Genomic DNA, 20,043 nt, shown 5'->3' with positions numbered 1-20,043 from the left:
GATAATGCCAGAAAACTAGGCATCTCGCAAGAACTAATTCACCCTAATTTACTGGAGAATATGTCGAACACAAATATAAGTTGACTCCTATGCAGTTGGTTATGGATAATCTGACCCTGACGGGACCAGCGAAAGTGATCAGATTATCCTGCGAGTCAAATTTGGCATGGTGCAGAAAAATGTGCCAAAACACGAAATTGATTCATGTGGCAGTATTTGCCCAATACTAACACACCCCCTAATAAAATGTACATCCTGGAAAACCAATGCAGAAATGACTATAAAGCATCTAAGAAAGTAGATTACTAGAAAGTAGAGTACTACTTTGGGTGGTGCCGCCATATTTATTTTTTCCGGCATGGTCGTCTGCTCACCCTCTTTGTTGTCTGGATGTGCTTTGCAGCCGAACGGGCAGCCAAATAACCGTTCGCGGAACAGATTGTCACAGAGCTGTCATCGTGGGAATACACCTTTACCGGGTTGATAGTGCTGCACGCTGTCAAGCAAAAAGAAAATGAAATGAAAATGAAACCTGCTTGCTTTCATGAAACTTATTGGTCACAAATACCGTGCTTACTCGCATAATAATAGCACTTTTCTGTCAGAAAAATAGACGTGAAATCAGGGGTGCGATCATTACGCGCGTTAAATTTCCCGCGAAAAGAAAAAAAAATTTTCGTCCTGCGTATGCTGCGGGATACCAAAACAAAAAATTGGAGGACGCTTAAGCTTCGCCTTCAAGAGTGGAACGCGACAGCGTTCCCATCGACCCGCCAAGGGGTGTGAGACAAAGCGCTACGGCGCAGGGATCACTTACGAGGCGCCCCGCATCGGACTTTGCGTCCACCTATCACACGGAAAGCGTCGAGCAACGCAGCGTTCTGTGCAGCAACGAAACGTGCGCCTGAGCAAACGGAACGAACCAAAGAACTCGGTGTCTCGGAGGGGGAAACGATCTACGCCAGCCAAACGTCGTGATCGGCATGGGCAGAGAGATAGACAGATAGTAATCTAAAGAAAGGAACGGCGCTTGATTCTGCAACCCGCGTGGGAGTACGGCGAAGCGTCGCCAGGGGAGAGGGAGTCGGGGCCGCAACGCGCCTGGCACCGGTCCGCGCACAGCCCAGCCCCAATGCGCGCATGGCGCGCCACCTGTCGGGGCAGCGCCGTACATTGAGAGGAGGGGTCTTCTGTGTTTGCCGCAAGATGGCTCTGCGTGTGTGGTAAGCGCAGAAGAAATGTAGCGGAAACGTACTTCGCTATTCGTGTAAATGCGACTTCTGTAAGTTACGTGCTCATAATTACCGATATACACCGCAGTATAACATTCTACGGCACGTTTTTAAGGCAACACCGCGTTCACTAAAAGCGCGTTTGTACCGATTTCAAGCATCGAACTCGTGGCTGAGTGATAGCGTCTCCGTCTCACACTCCGGAGACCCTGGTTCGATTCCCACCCAGCCCATCTTGGAAGTTGCTTTTTATTTATGAAGTGCCTGCCATGATTTATCGCTCACGGCCAACGCCGCGGACGCCGACACCCGACGCCGACGACACCGGCTTTTCTGCGACACGAGCTCCTTAACGCTATCGCGTTAAAATGGCAGCCGGCAGAGCAAGCCGAACGTGCCGAACGCGATATTTTTTTATCTTCTCGTGAGTACATTACGTGTATTGAAACAGTTTCTTCCGTATCAGTAATGAATAATATCGTTAATATTGGCAAGTTTACAGCAATAACCTAGCCATGTCCACTTTGAGGGACAGAAACAGATGGGCGCGCTTAGCTGCCAGTGTCATAGAAACACATGGCCGGCATGCTGCGGAAACTGCGGCATCTGTCTTCACTACTGTCCTAATACGGCAAGTTTGCGCTAAGGGTGGGTGAATATCTTAGGTGTGCTACAAGCGTCGGCGTATGAATAGGGCACACTTTTGACGTATCAGTGTAAACGTGGCTACTATCGTTGCCGCTCTCGATTTGTTGCGTGCCCACAAGTGCAGATGAGAAGAATCGAAAGGCGCCTTTTTTGTTTTTGTTGACCACAGCCATTGTAAAGCCTACACGTAATAAAGGCAAGTTTGGGTGCATCTTTTTTTTTAGTAATGGAAGTGCGGAAAGTGATGAAAGTAATGAAATGAGGCATCTACTTAAGAATTTTTGGTGCGTGCAGACCACTTCGCTTGTCTTGAAGATTCGTTCACGTAGCATTCGACAGATGGTAAGCATGATCAATATTAGCTGGACCTGGCACTCGACATATCGCTGCTGCGGCAAGTTCGGGGTGCGATCATTACACGGGAAATAAAAAAAATCGAATTTTGACGACAAAATTCAGGGGTGCGATCATTACGCGAGTGTGATCATTATGCGAGTAAATACGGTATCTAATGGCAGCCGCAATCGTAACTCAAATTTGCACTCAGGCTGTACTATTTTCTGCAGGGGCACACCACACAAAATCAGGTTTTTGCCACTGCAGAAGGCAAGCCAAGGATGTAAAGCTTTATGTTCAGTCAACCATAGCAGCCAAATGGTGGCTGTGAAAACACAAGCCACTCAAATTGAGTTCGCGGCAACAATCTTCACGACGCGTCTCGCGCAGATAGAGTAAAAAAATTTCAATAAACCATCGTTCAGCGCGTGAAATATCGGTCGCCATGTTACACTGGCTTCATGGTGCCTGTGGCATTGCTGCAAATAAGCCTGAATAATTTATCTTATTCAAAATAGTGGTCGACAATGCATGCCAGAAAGCTTGTGAACATTTTTATTCCTTTATTGTTTTCAAAAATATCTGAGAGCTCTTTCTCGGCAAATGATGTTAAATGCTGGCAAACGTATAATGACCAGTACATTATTTCACATTTATTGTGCAGTGTTCTGCTATCTTAACTGCAGTTCGCCAAGAATGAAAAATTACCAGAGGGCACTACAGTCGAACCCGACTATATCGAACCCGTTTACATCGAATTATTCTATATATCGAACAATTTCAGGACACGATATACCGTATTTACACGATTGTAAGTCGACCCCTTTTTTCAAATTTGAAAATCTGAAGTTGGGGGGTCGACTTACAATCGAAACCAAAACATGGCCCCGCCAAAAAAAGCCATACCAAAGAGAGCTACAACGCAGTTACAATTTTATGTTTGCTCTATGGCCCTACCCGTATCTTTTCGCTATCCCGTGTGTTTGTTCGCTTTTCGGAAGGGTTTTTTAACATTTTTGAGAGTCTTACAGTGCATGCAACACTCATGGGGGGGTGTCGATAGTTGATAAAAGCGCCGCTGTTCCCATTTGCGGCGGCACCCTCAGAACGGCGGCGCTTGCAGGGAGTATCGGTAGTTCATGGAAGAGCAGACATCGCTCGCGGGTTTCTCTTTCTCTGTTTAAAGGCATTGGTATTAATTTGACCAACTTCTTGACGCGCTCCACTTCGGCTACGTGCTACTTCTACGCTTCCCCAGTCGTCATGAGTGCTGGAAGCCCACTAATCTTTCGGCACTCGTTCACAGCAGCGTTCAAGAGGGCTGCCATCCTTTACGCCGAAGAAACAAATCACTGCGCAGCGGGCCGCAATTTCGATGTTTCTAAACGGGTGGTGCAAGAGTGGTGACTGCAGCGAAGCGAAATTTTCACCTGTGTGACGGCAAGTGAGAAATTTCCCACGTGCCGAAGTATGGACGCTTTCCGGAGCTGTAGGCTAAGCTTGCGGCGTACGTCGCTGAAATGCATGATCGGTCCCTGCCAGTGAAGTGCGACGTGGTCATGAAATAAGCCCGGACCTCCGCCTTAATTTTAAGGTTCTGCTCCGCCGTGAGTACGAGTGGCTGGCTGCAGAAGACTGCGAAATTACGCCAACCGGACCTGTCAAAAGAGCCTCCCTGACGGCTGCGTGTGGTTGGGTGCATTTGGCGTGGGCTGCTGTTTTGCAAGATGTCCTGGTGCGGTCGTTTGCCAAATTTGAAATTTCGCTGGACCACGACGCGCTGTGGGACCGCAGCAACGATGACAATGGCAGCACTAGTGAAGACGAGTAGTCCAATGACCATGTCAGCTACTAATAAATTTTCGTTATCGAATGCGCCCTCGGGTTTTTTTTTTTTTTTTTTTCCGGTCAAGCGATATGGGGGGGTCGACTTACAGTCGAGTCGACTTACAATCGTGTAAATACGGTAGTTACAATGAGTATATATCGCAAAAATTACGCTTACATCGAACAAAAATAGCAGCGACACCCGATATATCGAACGTCAAGCGGCGGAAAGTGCCCCCGGAAGTTGGCTTTCCCTCGCGGTGGCGGAGAAAATCCGGCTGCGCGGCTCCATCCAACCGCTCTCCCTACCGTGACCGCGCCCGACCACGCTGCCTCAGACGAGCCGTCGGCACCCCCCCTGCAAAAAATGATCCTGGCCCGCCCACAGCGCTTGCTCAGACAGCCAATCAGATACTCTTGTGCCCTCGTCGTGCAAGATGGCGAAAGTGCGCTTTGTCTCGCTGTTTATGTGTGCGCCTTGTAGGCCTTCTCCCACAGTGTTGCCGTGATGAAGCGGCAGAATTTGCCTTTCGTCGTGAAGCTCGCAATCATAAATCGTGTCGAACGCGGTGAGAAGTCGGATGTCCCCGCAGAGCACAAGATTCCGAGGAGCACTCTCGGCACGATCTTGGAAGAATAAGGGGGAGATTAGGGCTAAAGCGTCCAATCTCGCGACCCGGTGCCCGTGGCGCCCGACCCGTACGCACGGCCGCGTACGAGTGGTTAATCTGAAATTGCTTCAGCCGTGCCGACTTCCGCGTGCTCGGTGATGACCGTAAATTTTGATGAATGCGACGAAGCCGTTGCCAGTGTTGCCGAAGTTTGGAGCGAACTGTCAGAATTTCCGGAAGCTGTTGACGAATCAACGGTGGATGAGTTTGTGAGCGCAAATGATGTGTCGCGACCACGGGAGAGCCCGAAAACGAAGACTACATTGCCAACATCGTACCGAGCACAAGTGAAAGTGGGCACAATGAGGAAAGCAACGACGGTCCCACATCCTCCGAAATGATTGGTGCGCTCGCAATAGTCCGGTGCTTCTGCGCGAATGCGGAAAGTTGCGGCCTCAGCTGCTCAGACTCCTTAATGTGGAAAAGTGCGTGCATCGCAGGCAGCGAAATTGCCAAAGCAGAAGAAAATGCAGGACTATTTCGTGCGAAACTAAGCTAGTTTAATCAATAAAGTGATTTTATAAATGGTATGTGCTTTTATGACATCCAATCATTTAGCAGGCTTATATCGAATTATGCTCTATATCGAACTGATAGGCGTTTTTTTGCGAGTTCGATATAGCCGGGTTCGACTGTACACGAACAGCATTCACGGTGCCATGATGGGCGTTGTTCATGGCGGCCATTGTATATATTTCTCGTTCATTGTGCACGGATATGTTTAATTAGCTAAATTTATAAATTTACCCAATTGATGAGATGTCAAGGAAGAAGTTTTGTATGACTGCTATAAATGACTGATCGCAGCATTTAAAGCTACCTAGAATTTGTGAACACTTTCTTTAAACGAGAAATAAAGCCTGTGAAATGAATAAAAGTAAAAATAAACCACTCCGATCGTCACAACCCTTCTGTGCACCAAATATTGCATCAATCTTCACACAAACTTCGTCGAACAAGGGCTCTGGGAACAAGCGGCCATGCTTTTTTCTCGGCATGTCGGCATATTTTGGTGCGCATCTTCGGTCCTTACCAAATGTGAAGTAGCATGACCTTGTAATGGTTCGCCTTCCAAACAGTTACAAGACAGTGCCCCAGGTTTGCACGTTCTCATAATAGACACAATGCACCGATGATGATATTTACATCTGAGACCACTTATATTACTGATGCGGGGACACATTGTATTGCGTATTTCTTTAAAAAGAAATTGCAGGCTTTGTCCTCACTTAATTTCTTTTTTTAGAAAAAAGAAAGGGTCACACATGACCTATGTCACTATATATGCTGTTATCAGTCAGTTCTCTACGTGTTCCACTACTTTGCATTGGCACCTTATTGAATAAGTAAGGTAATAAATGTTAGTTCATTAGTTATATTTTAGTTGCTTGTTCACTACGGAAAAAAAGAGGAACCCAATTAGCATTAACATAGGCCTATCAACATAGAGTATGCACTGTTAACAGAAAGCCCTTGTTTGTTTTTTTCTTGGCCACAGTTAGTTGGCACATCCAGTATGTAATTTAATGGCGGTTTCTCGAGAAGCCTGTATGACTTTCCTTTGTAGGTTTCTGCAACAGTTAGGTGGACGACAATTTTGCCCTGTCATGAATTTTACTTGCCTTGCGGGTTTGCACAGAGCTGATCTGCTGCAATATAATAGTGTTCTGCAAATACAAATAAGGAATGCCTATTCTTCATATGCTTGTATTTAATCCATATTGACCTTTACCAAGCTGCTCCAAAACGCGTATTTACTGCTCTAAAACGGACAATTCATGCTCCGAACCTGCCACAATGTGGCAAATTTACTACTCTCAGAGTTGCTTCAAAACTTTGTTGACCAATTCCATCCCTGACCTACGTATTAATGAGGTTTTACTGAAACCAGCTAATGCGAGTACATATGTTAGGCAGTGCCTGACATCTGACCGGATCGGATATTTTCGTGGGTTGGGGTGGGGCCCGACATGTGACAGCAAATTGCCAACTACATCATTATGTAAGCAGGAGTCAGTCTAACAAGCTGCTCATAACGAAAAAGAAAGGCGAAAGCTCTTACCTGTCGAGGGAAGCTCTTTCTTCCAGGGAACACTCTCCCAGGACAGCGAGGGAATCATTGCTGTCTCGTAGCCTGGCGGCATGGCTGACCTGTCCAGGCATGTCAGTTAGCAGGAGGATCGATAGTTGGGCAAATTGGTATGGTAGCGTACTTAACTGTGGGTGTGCGAATACTCGAATATCACCAACTTGAATTGAATAGTGAACATTCAAATATTCGATTCGCAAATCCATTATCTACTGTTCGATTTTTCAAATATACAATATATTCGGTGTAGAGGCCCACGCTGTGCCATATGTTGCATACTTTGTGGCACCCCTTGTGCTCGATGCTTCCCAAGCGAGCATTTCACTTCTTTTTTGGCGCAGAAAAAGCACTTGAATGCGCTGCGGATGGGCTGCCCGGCTGACGCAGTAGCGGACTTAGTCGCTACGAGTGCTCCCTGGCGTCTGACCTGATGAGAGGATAACACACTGATTGCCTGAACGTCGCAATTTGCCGAATGGCAATGCGTTGGTTGGGTCTGCCTCTGTCGGTACAAGGTTTGTCCGGGTGGACAGGACCGATCGAAATGATAATGCGATGCTGAACAGAGGGAATGGCAACAAAAGCAGCACATATTTAGTAAAATGCAAAGATCTGGCCGATTATTTACCGATAGGTCGCAATATCATGTTGGATAACGAGGTGATGAACTTCACGTCGCTTCAACAGCCGTCGATCACTGATGAGCTGCGGCTCATTACTACATTGGCCAGCAGTGAATTTTTGTCACGGCCACACTGCTTTGCCCATTATACCATGAGATTTCAGATTCTTTGACAGATGGCTAATCATGCCGACTGAAACTGCATGGACGGTGCCGGCTCTTTATCGTCAGTACCGCTACGTGTGAAGTGGTGATTGAGTCACATGATGCGGGGTCCTTTTGTTTGTCCCGCAGATTGGCCTTACGATAACCCAACTGCTGTAAAGTTGGTGCAGCATTTCTGTACAATAAATAAAGAATTGCCGTAAAACACAGCACAGGTCCACTATTAAACTGAGAATCTTATTGGGGATTTAGTAGAACAGAACATAATTAATTAGTTTCAGGGGAAAGAACTTAATTCTTTTCAACAGAAATATTTATAAAGTATCTTCAAGACTTTCATTAACTAGAACTGAGCTGAAGTCATTAGTGGTATACTAATTTTGTGCTCCCTTTATAAGAGTAGGCCGTACTGCTTGTCTTGATTCATATGCAACTAAGTTATTGATAACTTGCTAGGCTCATGCTGGGCAGTGCTAGGAGACTCCTGAGCATGTTCAGCACTGTATTTTCTTGCCCAAAACTTATAAACAATAAATTTTGCAAAAATTTTTCTTATATTCGATATTCGGCTTTTTTCTTAATTCGATACAGTATTGATTCAAAATCTACTATTTAGTATTCGCACAGCCCTATATAAAACATATGCGCGTTAGCAACTCCACATGCAGAAGAGACAGAGACGGGAGGGATGTTTGACTGAGTGCATAAACGCACACACGGGTGCCATTGCACGTGGGCATGCTTGTTCGTGTTTTACTCTCGCTGGAAACACTAGGCCTTTGGCATTTAGAACTGTCTGTTGTCCGAGTGATAGGTTGAAGCAATTGTCATTCGGCCACGTGACACGAATTTTTGTCTCGGAGGCATGCCTTAACAGCATACTAATCATACCACGCAGTAGATGCATTGCGAGTTTGGAGAGAAAGAGTAAGGTAACCAAATCAGAACCCCAGTTCTTTCTTCAATAGTAGAAACTGCTTTCCCCTCACTGCGCTTTGTGCAGTGCGTAAGGCTACTGTGGCAATCACGTGACACAGCAACAGGTCGTAGCAGGGATCCGTAAAAGCTAGCTGAAAGAATAAAGTTGCGAAAGCTGTGTGTGGAAACGGCTGCCACGAGCAATCTCAAGGTTCGGTTCTGGTGACATTATCTTTTTTTTTTTTTTTTTTTGGCGTGTAGGAAAGTATGAAATGTATGAAAAGCACTTCCCGTTGCAATAGCTTGGTTGTAGACGGCTGATAAGGATGTTCCCACCGTTGCAGATGTTGGCGACGAACCCTCTGCTGGCGGACAACCCCCAGCTGCAGGAGCAGATGCGGCGGATGATGCCGCAGTTCTTGCAGCAGCTGCAGAACCCGGAGGTGCAGGGACTCATCACCAACCCACAGGCCCTGCAGGCAAGTAGGCTTGCCCCAATTTGCAGGAAACCTGCCTCGTCTTTCAGTTGTTTTAGCCCTAGCATCTTTAACTGAAACTTGGTGGAAATGCATAACCAAACTTCTTATCTTCATTGATACAGTATAATCCAACTAGTGTAGTGACAAGTACCATACTTATACAGTAAAATCTTGTTAATTTGAATTTCACAGGACTGAAAAAAAAAGTCCGAATTATTGAGGGTACAGTGGAACCCCGTTCATACGTTTTTCACCGGACCGCGAAAAAAAAACGTAACAGCCGGGAAAACGCAACAGTGAGGAAAGGTCCGAAAATTAATGAAAACAGTGCAGCTTTGCCTTGAAACCATTTATTTCGACATCAAGTGAGCTTAGGTCTTAAAAAAATCGAGAATGGTCGATTGCCGTTTTTTCCGCTCGCTGGAAAACACGACGCGTTTCTCGATGGCCTGGAAAGCCGCATTGCTCTCAGCGTCGCTTTGAGGTGCGACGTACCTGCGAAGGAGGTCCAGAGCCGCGACGGCTTCTGCAAAGCTCGGGTCCGCCAACTCCCCGGAATCATGCGGCTCGTGCTCCTCGTCGTCACCACAGTCTGAGGCTTCACTCGCGACCGAGTCTGCAACGATCTCTGCGATACTCCGACACTCGGATGTCACGACAGCAGCATCCACGGCGACGTAGTCGTCATACGTGACTCCCGTGGCACCCAGCGCATTCAAAGCTTCACTCAGCTCTTGATCATCAGAGGCTGCTTCCGTCTCTTCAGCTTCCGTGGCAGTTTCCTCTCCGCCGTCCATGCGAAAGCCACACCGCGCGAAGCAGTGCTGTGCAGTTGACGCGCTCACTGCAGTCCACGCTGAAGCGACGTAGTGCATAGCGTCCAGTATTGAAATGATCGTAGGCTGCTGTCCGCGATCAATACGCGCCAGACAGCGCTTTACGATGGACTTCCTGTACGAGTGCTTTAAGTTCTTTATGACGCCGGCATCCAACGGCTGCAAGTGGCTTGTAGTGTTTGGAGGAAAAAAAACAAGCTTAACGTTCCGAAGAAACGACGGGTCTTTCGGGTGGGCAGCACAATTGTCCAGAAAAAGGACAACACTCCTGCACTGGGAGCCCATCTTATTGTCGAAGTAACGAAGAAATTCTTCGAACAAAGAACCCGTCATCCATGCACGAGTGTTGCTTCTATAGTGACATGGCAGCAGGCGAATGTTCTTTAAGCACCGTGGGTTTCGGTATTTTCCGATTACCCATGGCTTCAGCTTGTCCGAGCCATCCATGTTGCAGCAAAGGAGCACCGTCAATCTTTCTTTGCTGCATTTGCCTCCGTGGCATGCTTGGCCCTTGAGGCTTAATGACTTGGATGGCTGCACCCGAAAGAAAAGACCCGTTTCGTCGGCATTGTATATGTCACGAGGCTCATACCCCTCAATTATGGCAGATAGTGTGGCCTTCCAATCGTCGACTGTTTCTAAGTTTACACTTGCTGCTTCCCCGGATACCGTCTTATACGCGATGCCGTGCCTCTTTCGGAAACGGTCGATCCAGCCATTTGACGCCGCAAAGTCACTGATGCCCAGTCGGTCGGCTATTTCCATCGCCTTCTCGCGCAAAATGCTGCCGTCGAAGTTCACACCGGCAGCGCGGGCTTGTTTAAACCAAGTAAGAAGCGACTCGTCGAGGGTTCCATATTTGGCGCCACGAGCCTGCTTAGCTTTCGGGCCGAAGAGCGCGGCATTCCCTTGTATCTCGGCACGCTTCGAAACGATGCTGTTAAGCGTCGAGGGTGGCAGACCAAGATCCTTGGCGATGTCGACTCTTTTCCGCGCTGGCTGCCTGTCGACTGCGTTGAGAACATCCAGCTTTTCCTCGAGGGAAAGCGCCTTGCGCTTGCGCGACGCCATCAAAGGACGACAAATCGGTTGCGGTGTTAGCGAGGCCCGACGAGGCGTAGGCAGCGTAGGTGTTGACGGGAGGACACGGACGACTCGGATGGGTTGAACCGCACAAACAAGAAAGACTGGATTAGCGAGGCCTGACGAAGCGTAGGCAGCGTAGCTGTTGACGGGAGGACACGGACAACTCGGATGGGTTGAACCGCACAAACAAGAAAGACTGGATTGCTGCGGGCCCGCGGGTTTTACTCGCTTCGGCTGACGAGGCAGTGGCCATCTAGTGGCAATCTCTCCAACTCGCGTGCGGCTTTTTATGGCCTCTGAGATTACCTACGCGCGTGCAAGGGTGTCATCTCAGAGGCCATGGTCTTGTAGCCAATTCCGTAGCCAAGCCTGGCAAGACTCGTCAAAATGGCGGTTGGCGCGCGTTTCCCGGCCGGGTTCGGGGTGCCAGGTCGCAACGTAACATGCGGGAACGTTTTCACAGCTACAACGTAACAGCGGGGTACCCAATACATTGGATCCTATGGGAGCTATGCCGGGACCGGACGAAAACGACGTAACAGCCGGGAAAACGCAGCAGCGAGGAACGTAACAGCGGGGTTCTACTGTATTAAGAAACAAACAAATGCTTACTACGTCAACACGTATTTATTTACTGAAGGAATCGGCAAATCCTGTTTCTGTTTCACAAATGCAGTGCGGAAGTTGCAAATTCTCGTCATCTCTTGACTGATAAGCGCCCGCAGTGACGAAGGCCTCGCAACTTCTTTTGCAGCGTAGCCGCGGTGCGCATCTTCGTCGGCAACACGTTTTTCACAGTCAAGCGCACATCCCGATTATTTCTTCGCCAGTGAACCGGTAGCCTGTTGATTGTACTTCCATCGTGATGTAGCTGTCGCTCTTCATCCTTGACAACTTCCGCTGTGTTTGTGACATTGCAAGCGCTGCGGACGAAATCATTAGGGGCGTGCGAATATTTGAAAAGTTTGAACATTATCGAATATTATATTTTTATTATTCATATTCAATTCAATAAATATGTATTCGAAAATGTTCATATTTGTGAACATATAACAGTTTCCAGCAAGTACGGACGCGAGCACTAGAAGTAGAAACGGACAGGACAACGCTGGTATTTGGTTGGATACGAATATTCGAATCAAATCGAATATTGCCGTCCGTTTGGGAGCAAACACGGTTCTTGGCATTTGTTTCTGTCTAATCTAAAAATATTGGGGCGCTAATGTGCCGAATTTTGCGGCAATTTCGTGCTGCCAACAAAATTTTGCCTGTAAAGCACACTTAGCCACTAAACTTCTAAACGTCTAAATTTAGCCAGAAAGCCAGCCTTTCATTAACCAGGGGCACGTATGCGGATGGTGAGGATGCACTTTTTCTTTTGTTTTCATTGCCACCCCCGATTCGGAGCTTATTGCTTGACAGCAAGTGTAGTGAGTGACAACTGGCACAGGGTCAAACGCCTCTATTTTACGGGCATTTGATGCGATATAATAAGCCTCAGGCTGGCGAGAACAGCTAATGGGAATTACTAAATTTTGCAAATTAACATGATCCAAATGCAAGATGTTTTACTTAACGGCTTACTAGTCTAGATTTTTACATTGACAATGTAATTGCAAGGTTCTAAAATAAATTAACCCAACTAGCTAACGCAGTAGAATGTGCATTTTGGGGCAAGATATATGAGAAAAACGTATTAACCAGGAAAACATACGATCCGATGTAAAAAAATATTGGCAGACTCAACTGTTGTTGACATCTACGTAATGCGAAGCCCTGCGCGGATCATTGTGGCACGAGACGCCGACGCACGTCGAGCTGGTGGTGCTCCGGTGGCCCGAGACTGGTTCTGTTGTTTTGCTATTGTGTGGTGTCTTAAGAGGGCAACTTTGAACGACGCCGAAGCTTAACATGAGGCCCACATTGCACTGTCTGCAGCAGGGAACCGCGGCGCGTTTGGATTATTGCCTACTAAAAGCATTCAGTACGCTAACAATGGCGCTTCGTGCCACGCACTAGGAAACAGATAGGTGAAGATGTTTATCGCAGTTGATTTGACGGCAATAGCTGTAAATGCGGCGTGCAACGACTCGGGCGGAGATTTGCTAGTACCATAATAAGAAACTGCGCGCCGTCGTTCTCACGCGAGACGGGCGGCTACATACTGTTCTTGAACATACGCGCCTCGCGCCTACGGTATGTAGCTACCGGAAAAGGTACGCGATCGCAGTCTGCAGCAGGAAACAACGGCGCCTTTCTGTTATCACCTATTAAAAGCATGCGCTATGTTTCCAACGGCACCATGTGCTGTGAAACAGATAGGCAAAGATGCTTATCGCAGTAGGATTGGCGGTGATAGCCGTGAATGCTGCGTGATACAACCCGGGAGGAAGTTTGCTGGTACCGAAATGAGGAATTGATTGTGCGCTGGCCATTTCACGTGAGACAGGCGGGCGAGCATTTGGGTGAAGCTGCTGCGGCGGGCAGCTATATGCTGTTCTCGAGCACGCCCGCCTCGCGGATTTTCGTTTAAATTGCACCTAGCGTCCAGGAAACACATCATACGATCACGCTTTGGCGACGTACTGAACGCTGGTGCTGAACAATCATGTTTTCCGGGAACGCATGAACCGGTAAAAAAGGAGCACAACTTTATTGGATAATTTTATTTTTTCTCTCAATTGCAAGCACTGGCGCTGGAAAAACGTACGTAACGGGAACATATCAACGAAGTTCTACTTTAGATGCATGTGCATATAATTATTCAATATTCGATTCGATATGGAAGTACATATTCGATTCGTATTCGAAAATTTCAATATTTGCGCACCCCCTAGAAATCGCATTTGCTATCGACGCAATTGGTGGCTCGTATGCTCCCCGAGTAAAAATGAAACTACTGTTTGCTCAAGTGCTGCGGATGAAACCGCAGTCACTATCGAGGCGATCATGGATAGTGGCCATGCAGTTCAAAGGTGTGTGTCTGATGCACGCGCCGAATCAGAATTGAACCTCTGTTTGCCACAACCGCTGCAGACAAAACAGTGGTTGCTATCACCGCAATCAATGAATGACTACGCATTTATGAAGGCATGCGGCCAACACGGTGTTACGCACAGCGGCAAACGCAAGAATATAGGCGCAAATAGGCATGAAGCATGCCAGTGTTTCCATTGTTCACTTATGATTTTGCTGACGACCACAGTGAAACCTCACTACTTACAAACACCATATTAACAATCTTTTCAGAAATCCCCTGCTAACTTCTTATAGTTTCAGTGTAAAAATATTTCAGTACCTTGAACTAATGTTCCGAAGTCTGGGGATGATTTCCGTGTATCTTCACAGCAGCCGAAACAGTAGACTAGCAGACTAGGCGCCGAAAGCGGACGACGTGGTGCATAGGTTCGGCAAACCTGAGCGGCACTCGAGGGAAAAAAAAATGCGGACGCGAACTTTTTTTTTTTAATTGATTGCATAAGCGACACCCCATCAGGTGTTGCGAGCATATGGTCTGCCCAGAAAAGTGTCACCTAGCAATGGAGACAGGTCGCTTCCTTCTTTCACCCTTCTTTCTGTGCACGCCTTTCTTTCGCACTTCTTTCTGGGAGTGTAATAGCTATGTGCATGGAGAAATGTAACCTCTGTACTTGCAGGGATGCCACACCGTTGCAGTACTTTCCGGACGGCATCGTTTACGCGTGCTTGCGCTTTAGCATAGTTCGGGTGTCCTCCTTGAGCAAATCATTTGCAGTGCCCATGGCAAGGAATGTGAAAAACAAACAAACAGCAATAAACATTCCACTTTGGAAGCGACATGGAGCTACCTTTCTGTCTGTAGTTTTCTCGGTGTCAGCATCTGAGTGCATCGCTCTCCTATACAGTGCTTTGGTGGTGCGTGGTGGTGGAGTCTGTGGTAAATAGCAACAGCCCGTGCCGAGAGCCAACAGCGACATTTTCGTGGATAGCTCACGTGGTGACAACTTATGAATTAATGGGTTGATGTGCAAAATGGTGAATTTTGGGGCTTTCACCATAACAACCTTTCAGAATAACGAATAATTTACCGCAGTCCCATGAAGTTCATTGTATCGCGATTTTACTGTATGGTGATCCGGACATCGCCACTTCGTTTTGCTTGTACGCGAACACCGCTCTCTTTTGCGTCGCATATTTCCAGTGCTCTGTTCTCGTCGTTCGGTTGTGCATTACATTTGGGTGCATACTATTTTCTTACTTTGTACCCATGATAACTGATTGCATATTTGTTTGGGTCAATACAGTAATCTAAATAATTTAATGTGCTCCCCCTTGTCCCTGTTGTCTGTGCAGGCCATGATGCAGATCCAACAGGGTATGGAACAGCTGCATCGTGTGGCCCCGACCATGTTCCCTGCTGGTGCCCCAGGTGCTGGCTTGGGTCCTGGTTTGGGTCCCGGTTTGGGTCCTGGCCTGGGTCTGGGCCTTGGCACTGGCCTGGGTTCTGCAGCGCCGGGGACCACTACCTCAGCCAGTTCAACCACCACAAGTGGTGCGACAACCACTGGCCAGACGGCGGCAGGAACCACAACCTCTACCACTGGTACAGCCACCACCACCACCACCAGCAGCACCACTGGAAACCAGCCCACCAGTGGGAGCACCCCGCAAGGCCTGGACCCCCTGAGCCAGCTCATGGCACGCATGATCACCTCTATGGCCACTGCACAGGCAGGCAACAATGTGAGTGTGAAGACACTGCGATAAATTTCAAGACCGTGGTCTTGATATAGAGGCAAAGTTTTTAAGAAACAGACTGCACACAAAAGAATACAGTAGAACCTCATTTGTACATTTTGGAAAAAAACTTCAGAAAACACCTACCCTATTTACTCGCATAATGATCGCAACCCCGAATTTCGTCGTCAAAATTCAATTTTTTTAATTTCCCGTGTAATGATCGCATCCCGAACTTGCTGCAGCGATATGTCGTGTGCCAAGTCTAGCTAATAATAATCGCGCTTACCATCTGTTGAATGCTACGTGAACGACTCTTCAAGACAAACCAAGCAGTCTGCAGGCACCAAACATTCTCAGGTAGATGCCCCATTTTATTCATCACGTTCCGCACTTGCATGGCAAAAAGAGGTACTACCAAATTTGCCTTTATTATGTGTAGGTTTCATAAAGGTTGTGGTCAACAACAAAAAAGGCACCTTTCGAGTCTTCTCATGTGCACTCGTATGCACGCAACAAATCGCGAGCGGCAACGATAGTAGCCACGTTTACGCTGATACGTTAGAAGTGTACAATATTCATACGCCGACACTTGTAATACAGCTGAGATATTCGCCCACCCTTAGCCGAAACGTGCAATATTAGGATAGTAGTGAAGACAGATGCCGCAGTTTCCGCAGCATGCCGGCCATGTGTTTCTATGTTGCTGGCAGCCAAGTGCGCCCATCTGTTTCTGTCCCCTGAAAGTGGACATGGCTACGTTATTGCCGCAAACTTGCAGATATTAACAACATTATTCATTACTGATACGGAAGAAACTGTTTCAATGCACGTAATGTACTCACGAGAAGAAAAAGAAATTGCTTTCGGCTTGCCTGGCCGGCTGTCATTTTTGTTTTGGTGTCCTGCACTACATACAGCGGCAGCCGCCTATTCGTTGAACTGTTGTCATCCAGCACCAAACGCGGGATGAAAAAAATTTCTTTTCGCAGTATATTTAATCTGTGTAATGATAGCACCCTGAATTTGCGTCAATTTTTTTTACAAGAAAGTGCGATCATTATGCGAGTGGGTGAGCAGGATACTGGCCCATGCATTTACGGGAATTGTCTGTCGTGCTTCATTTCGGCGATGCCTGAGCAGGGCTAGTTAAAGAGGACAAGAGCAGCTGCTCTAACAGCCGTGACTGTGCTGAAATTAGAAGGAACAAGAGCTCAGATTTCTACAGCTAGCAGGGATTGGGGTTGTGACTTCAATATAGCAGGAAAATTTGTCATGACTTGTGTTTTAAGGATATTGCTGTTCTTTCTTACTGGTTCAAATTTAGGGGGAGAGGCCTTATACTTGAAGTCTGCTTATGCTTGGCAGCATGTGGTAGCTCAGTTCAAACCAGGTTTTTCCATATTGCAAGCCATTGCCCTGGCACAACACAGCTGTGATGTTCAGCTGCTCTGCACAAAATTGCTGGTTTGGATCTTGGCGAGGGCAGCCACATTTCGGTGATGAAAGGAGTGCAGGAGTTTTCCTAGGCCTAGGTTTCTGCAACCAAAGTGGTGAAATTAATTCAGACACTTCACAGCAGTGACCCTCATAGTAAGCAGATAGCTTTAGGACACAGAAACCAATCATTTGATCAATCAACTTCGCTGTGCAAAGGTAGCGCTAGCTTGAGTGAGCAGTAACTAATTTGAATTTTTCATGCGAATGCCTACGCGACTGTATGTGTCAAGATGCCCGAGGTCCTGGTGCACCTGTGTAGGGCCAATCTTTTGAAGTGTTATTTCACTGCTTGCTAATTTGATCTGGAACATGGTCAACATGGTTGGGCAGTCCATATGGCAGCAGGTGGCCCCTTCAGTGCTGTCCCAAAAATAATTGCCTCACTCCACAATGCTTCTCTTCTGCTAGCTCTTGTCATGCAGCTTTCCATGATGCGGGGAAAAACCACATCAGTACAACCTTTCTATGCACTGAGCCCCCTCCGTGTAAACAGCCAACCTGTGACACAGCGTAGTTGTTCACGAGTCTGACGAAGGGCTATGTACAAAGTCTCGTAGCTGATGCGCACGGTGTTCCAGGGGACTAAATAAGGGCCGTATAATATTTGTCGATAGTTCTGATTCATGCACCCTGCTGAACGAGGCTCGCAGCGAGGTTCATTTCTGGTTGGGGATAGTATATGTGGCTTCTTTCTTTGCTGTGTAACCAATGTACTTCTCGCACTTTGTCTCATTCAGCAGCAGCCACCTGAGGAACGGTACCAGTCGCAGCTGGAGCAGCTAGTGTCCATGGGATTTGTCAACCGGGAGGCCAACCTCCAAGGTGGGCAATCATTCCGCTCCTGTTTGTCCTAATTTTAAGGTGTCTTGGTTTCTAAACAAATGCCCACAGTTTCATATGGGTTTGTCGGCTATGTTTGTCATCGTCTGTCACTTGCCTCGCTTCAGTGCAACTCAAAATGCAAGCAGCTGCCCCAGCTGACGCTTGTTAATCCTCATTGATAAAAGTTTGTAACAGCTGCTAATGCAGTAGCCCAAAACTCTGCTGCTCTCCAACACCTTACACCAAACGTGGCAGGATGTACAGGACGCATGCAGAAAATACGCATTGTTTACTTTGGGGCTTGGCTTGTCGTCCAACAGTTTGGACAGAATCAGCTGCTACCTGATTGACTATGCTAGAAGAGCAGCATTCTTTTCCTGGTTTCAGTTTCATGGAGGCACCAAGAATGTATCAAGGTGTTGTGCAGGAGGAGTCTGGAAACGTGAATAGCATTACTGTAAGGTGTCTAAAATTTCAATTAAGGCGAAAGCCTTAGGTTGCTCATGGGTAGAAAAATTGGCCTTATGGCGCTAAGGCACCAAAATTCAGTGGCGCAAGAATTGATGGTGCCACTGAATTAACATCAAGGGTTGTGGGTTTGGCCACCAAGCCCACAACCCTTGGGGTCAAGACAAATGTAATTGAGCTCGAGTTAATTAAGGCGCTCGAATCCACCTTTAGTGGTAGTCTAATTCTCTACCTTTGGTGAGAGTTGAACCACCACCTTTATATCAAGGCGCAGTTCATTAAGATAGAATTAAGGCACTCAAACTCAGAATTGAAGTGCATGCGCCAGTAAGCCACCAATTTGGTTATAAGAAAGAGCGATGCCAAGGCGAAGAAGTGACAGGAGGGTGCTCAAATGCGACACTGTGAAGCATACGCTTTCCAATGAGAATGTTAAAGTAATTCAGTGAATGTCCCGTCAGCGTGCAGGCTTTCACCTTCATCCTCTTTAGAGTATGCTAAAGTGACTGTCAACTTTTCATTACACTTAAACCTTGATATAACGAACTTCAATATGCAGTAGTATGCAAGAAGCAATATGCAATATGCAAGAAGTATGTAAATTTTCACGTCTTGACTGTAGAAGACCATGTAATAAATATAGGGGTGTGTGAATACTTTAATATCACAGAACCGAATAGTGAACGTCCAAATGATCCGATTCACAAGTTGCATATTTACAGTCGAACCCAGCTATATCGAACTCGCAAAAAAACGCCTATCAGTACGATATAGAGCGTAATTCGATATAAGCCTGCTAAATAATTGGATGTCATAAAAGCACATACCATTTATAAAATCACTTTATTGATGAAACTAGCTTAGTTTCGCACGAAATAGTCCTGCATTTTCTTCTGCTTGGGCAATTTCGCTGCGTGCGAGGCACGTACTTCCCCACGTTGTCTAAGGAGTCGGAGCAGCTGAGGCCGCAACATTCCGCATTCGCGCAGAAGCACCGGACTAGTGCGAGCGCACCAATTACTTCGGAGGATTTGGGCCAAAGACGATCGTTGCTTTCCTCGTAGTGCCCATTTTCACTTGTGCTCGGCACGATGTCGGCAATGTAGTCTTCGTTTCCGGGCTCTCCCGTGGTCGTGACACCATCATTTGCGCTCACAAACTCGTCCACCGTTGATTCGTCAACAGCTTCCGGAAATTCTGACAGCTCGCTCCAAACTTCGGCAACAACGACAACGGCTTCGTCGCATTAATCAGAATTTACAGTCATCACCGAGCACGCGGAAGTCGGTACGGCTGAAGCTATTTTGGATGAACCACTCGCACACGGCCGTGCGTACGCGTCGGGCGCCACGGGCACTACGGGCACCGGGTCGCGAGTTAGGCCGCTTTAGCCCTAATTTCCCCCTTCAAGATCGTGCCGAGAGTGCACCTCGGAATCTTGTACGTTGCGGGGACATCCTACTTGTCACCGCGTTCGACCCGGTTTATGAATTCGAGCTTCACGACGAAAGGCGAATTCTGCCGCTTCATCACGGCAACACTGCGGGAGAAGGCGCACACAATGAATCAGATAAGCAGCGAGACAACTCGCACTTACGCCATCTTGCACGACGAGCGCACAAGAGCTT

The 20,043-nt window shown here is 47.3% G+C and overlaps 1 protein-coding gene across 2 annotated transcripts in view; it reads left to right on the top strand.

The window, feature by feature from the left end:
* The window catches only part of Ubqn (ubiquilin), a 60,824-nt gene that overhangs the window by 34,242 nt on the left and 6,539 nt on the right, over nt 1-20,043 (top strand). Inside the window, exons 11-13 of one of the 2 annotated variants that reach the window (XM_075685776.1) lie at nt 8,853-8,987; nt 15,242-15,631; nt 17,866-17,947. In XM_075685776.1, coding sequence (XP_075541891.1) covers nt 8,853-8,987; nt 15,242-15,631; nt 17,866-17,947 — 607 coding nt within the window. Of the gene's footprint in view, nt 1-8,852; nt 8,988-15,241; nt 15,632-17,862; nt 17,948-20,043 lie in introns of both variants that reach the window. The other variant, XM_075685775.1, reaches the window with a different exon arrangement.

Source organism: Dermacentor variabilis, chromosome 3 (assembly GCF_050947875.1).
Source record: "Dermacentor variabilis isolate Ectoservices chromosome 3, ASM5094787v1, whole genome shotgun sequence".
In the NCBI taxonomy this organism is placed as follows: domain Eukaryota; kingdom Metazoa; phylum Arthropoda; class Arachnida; order Ixodida; family Ixodidae; genus Dermacentor; species Dermacentor variabilis.
This window is presented reverse-complemented; position numbering and strand designations above follow the sequence as displayed.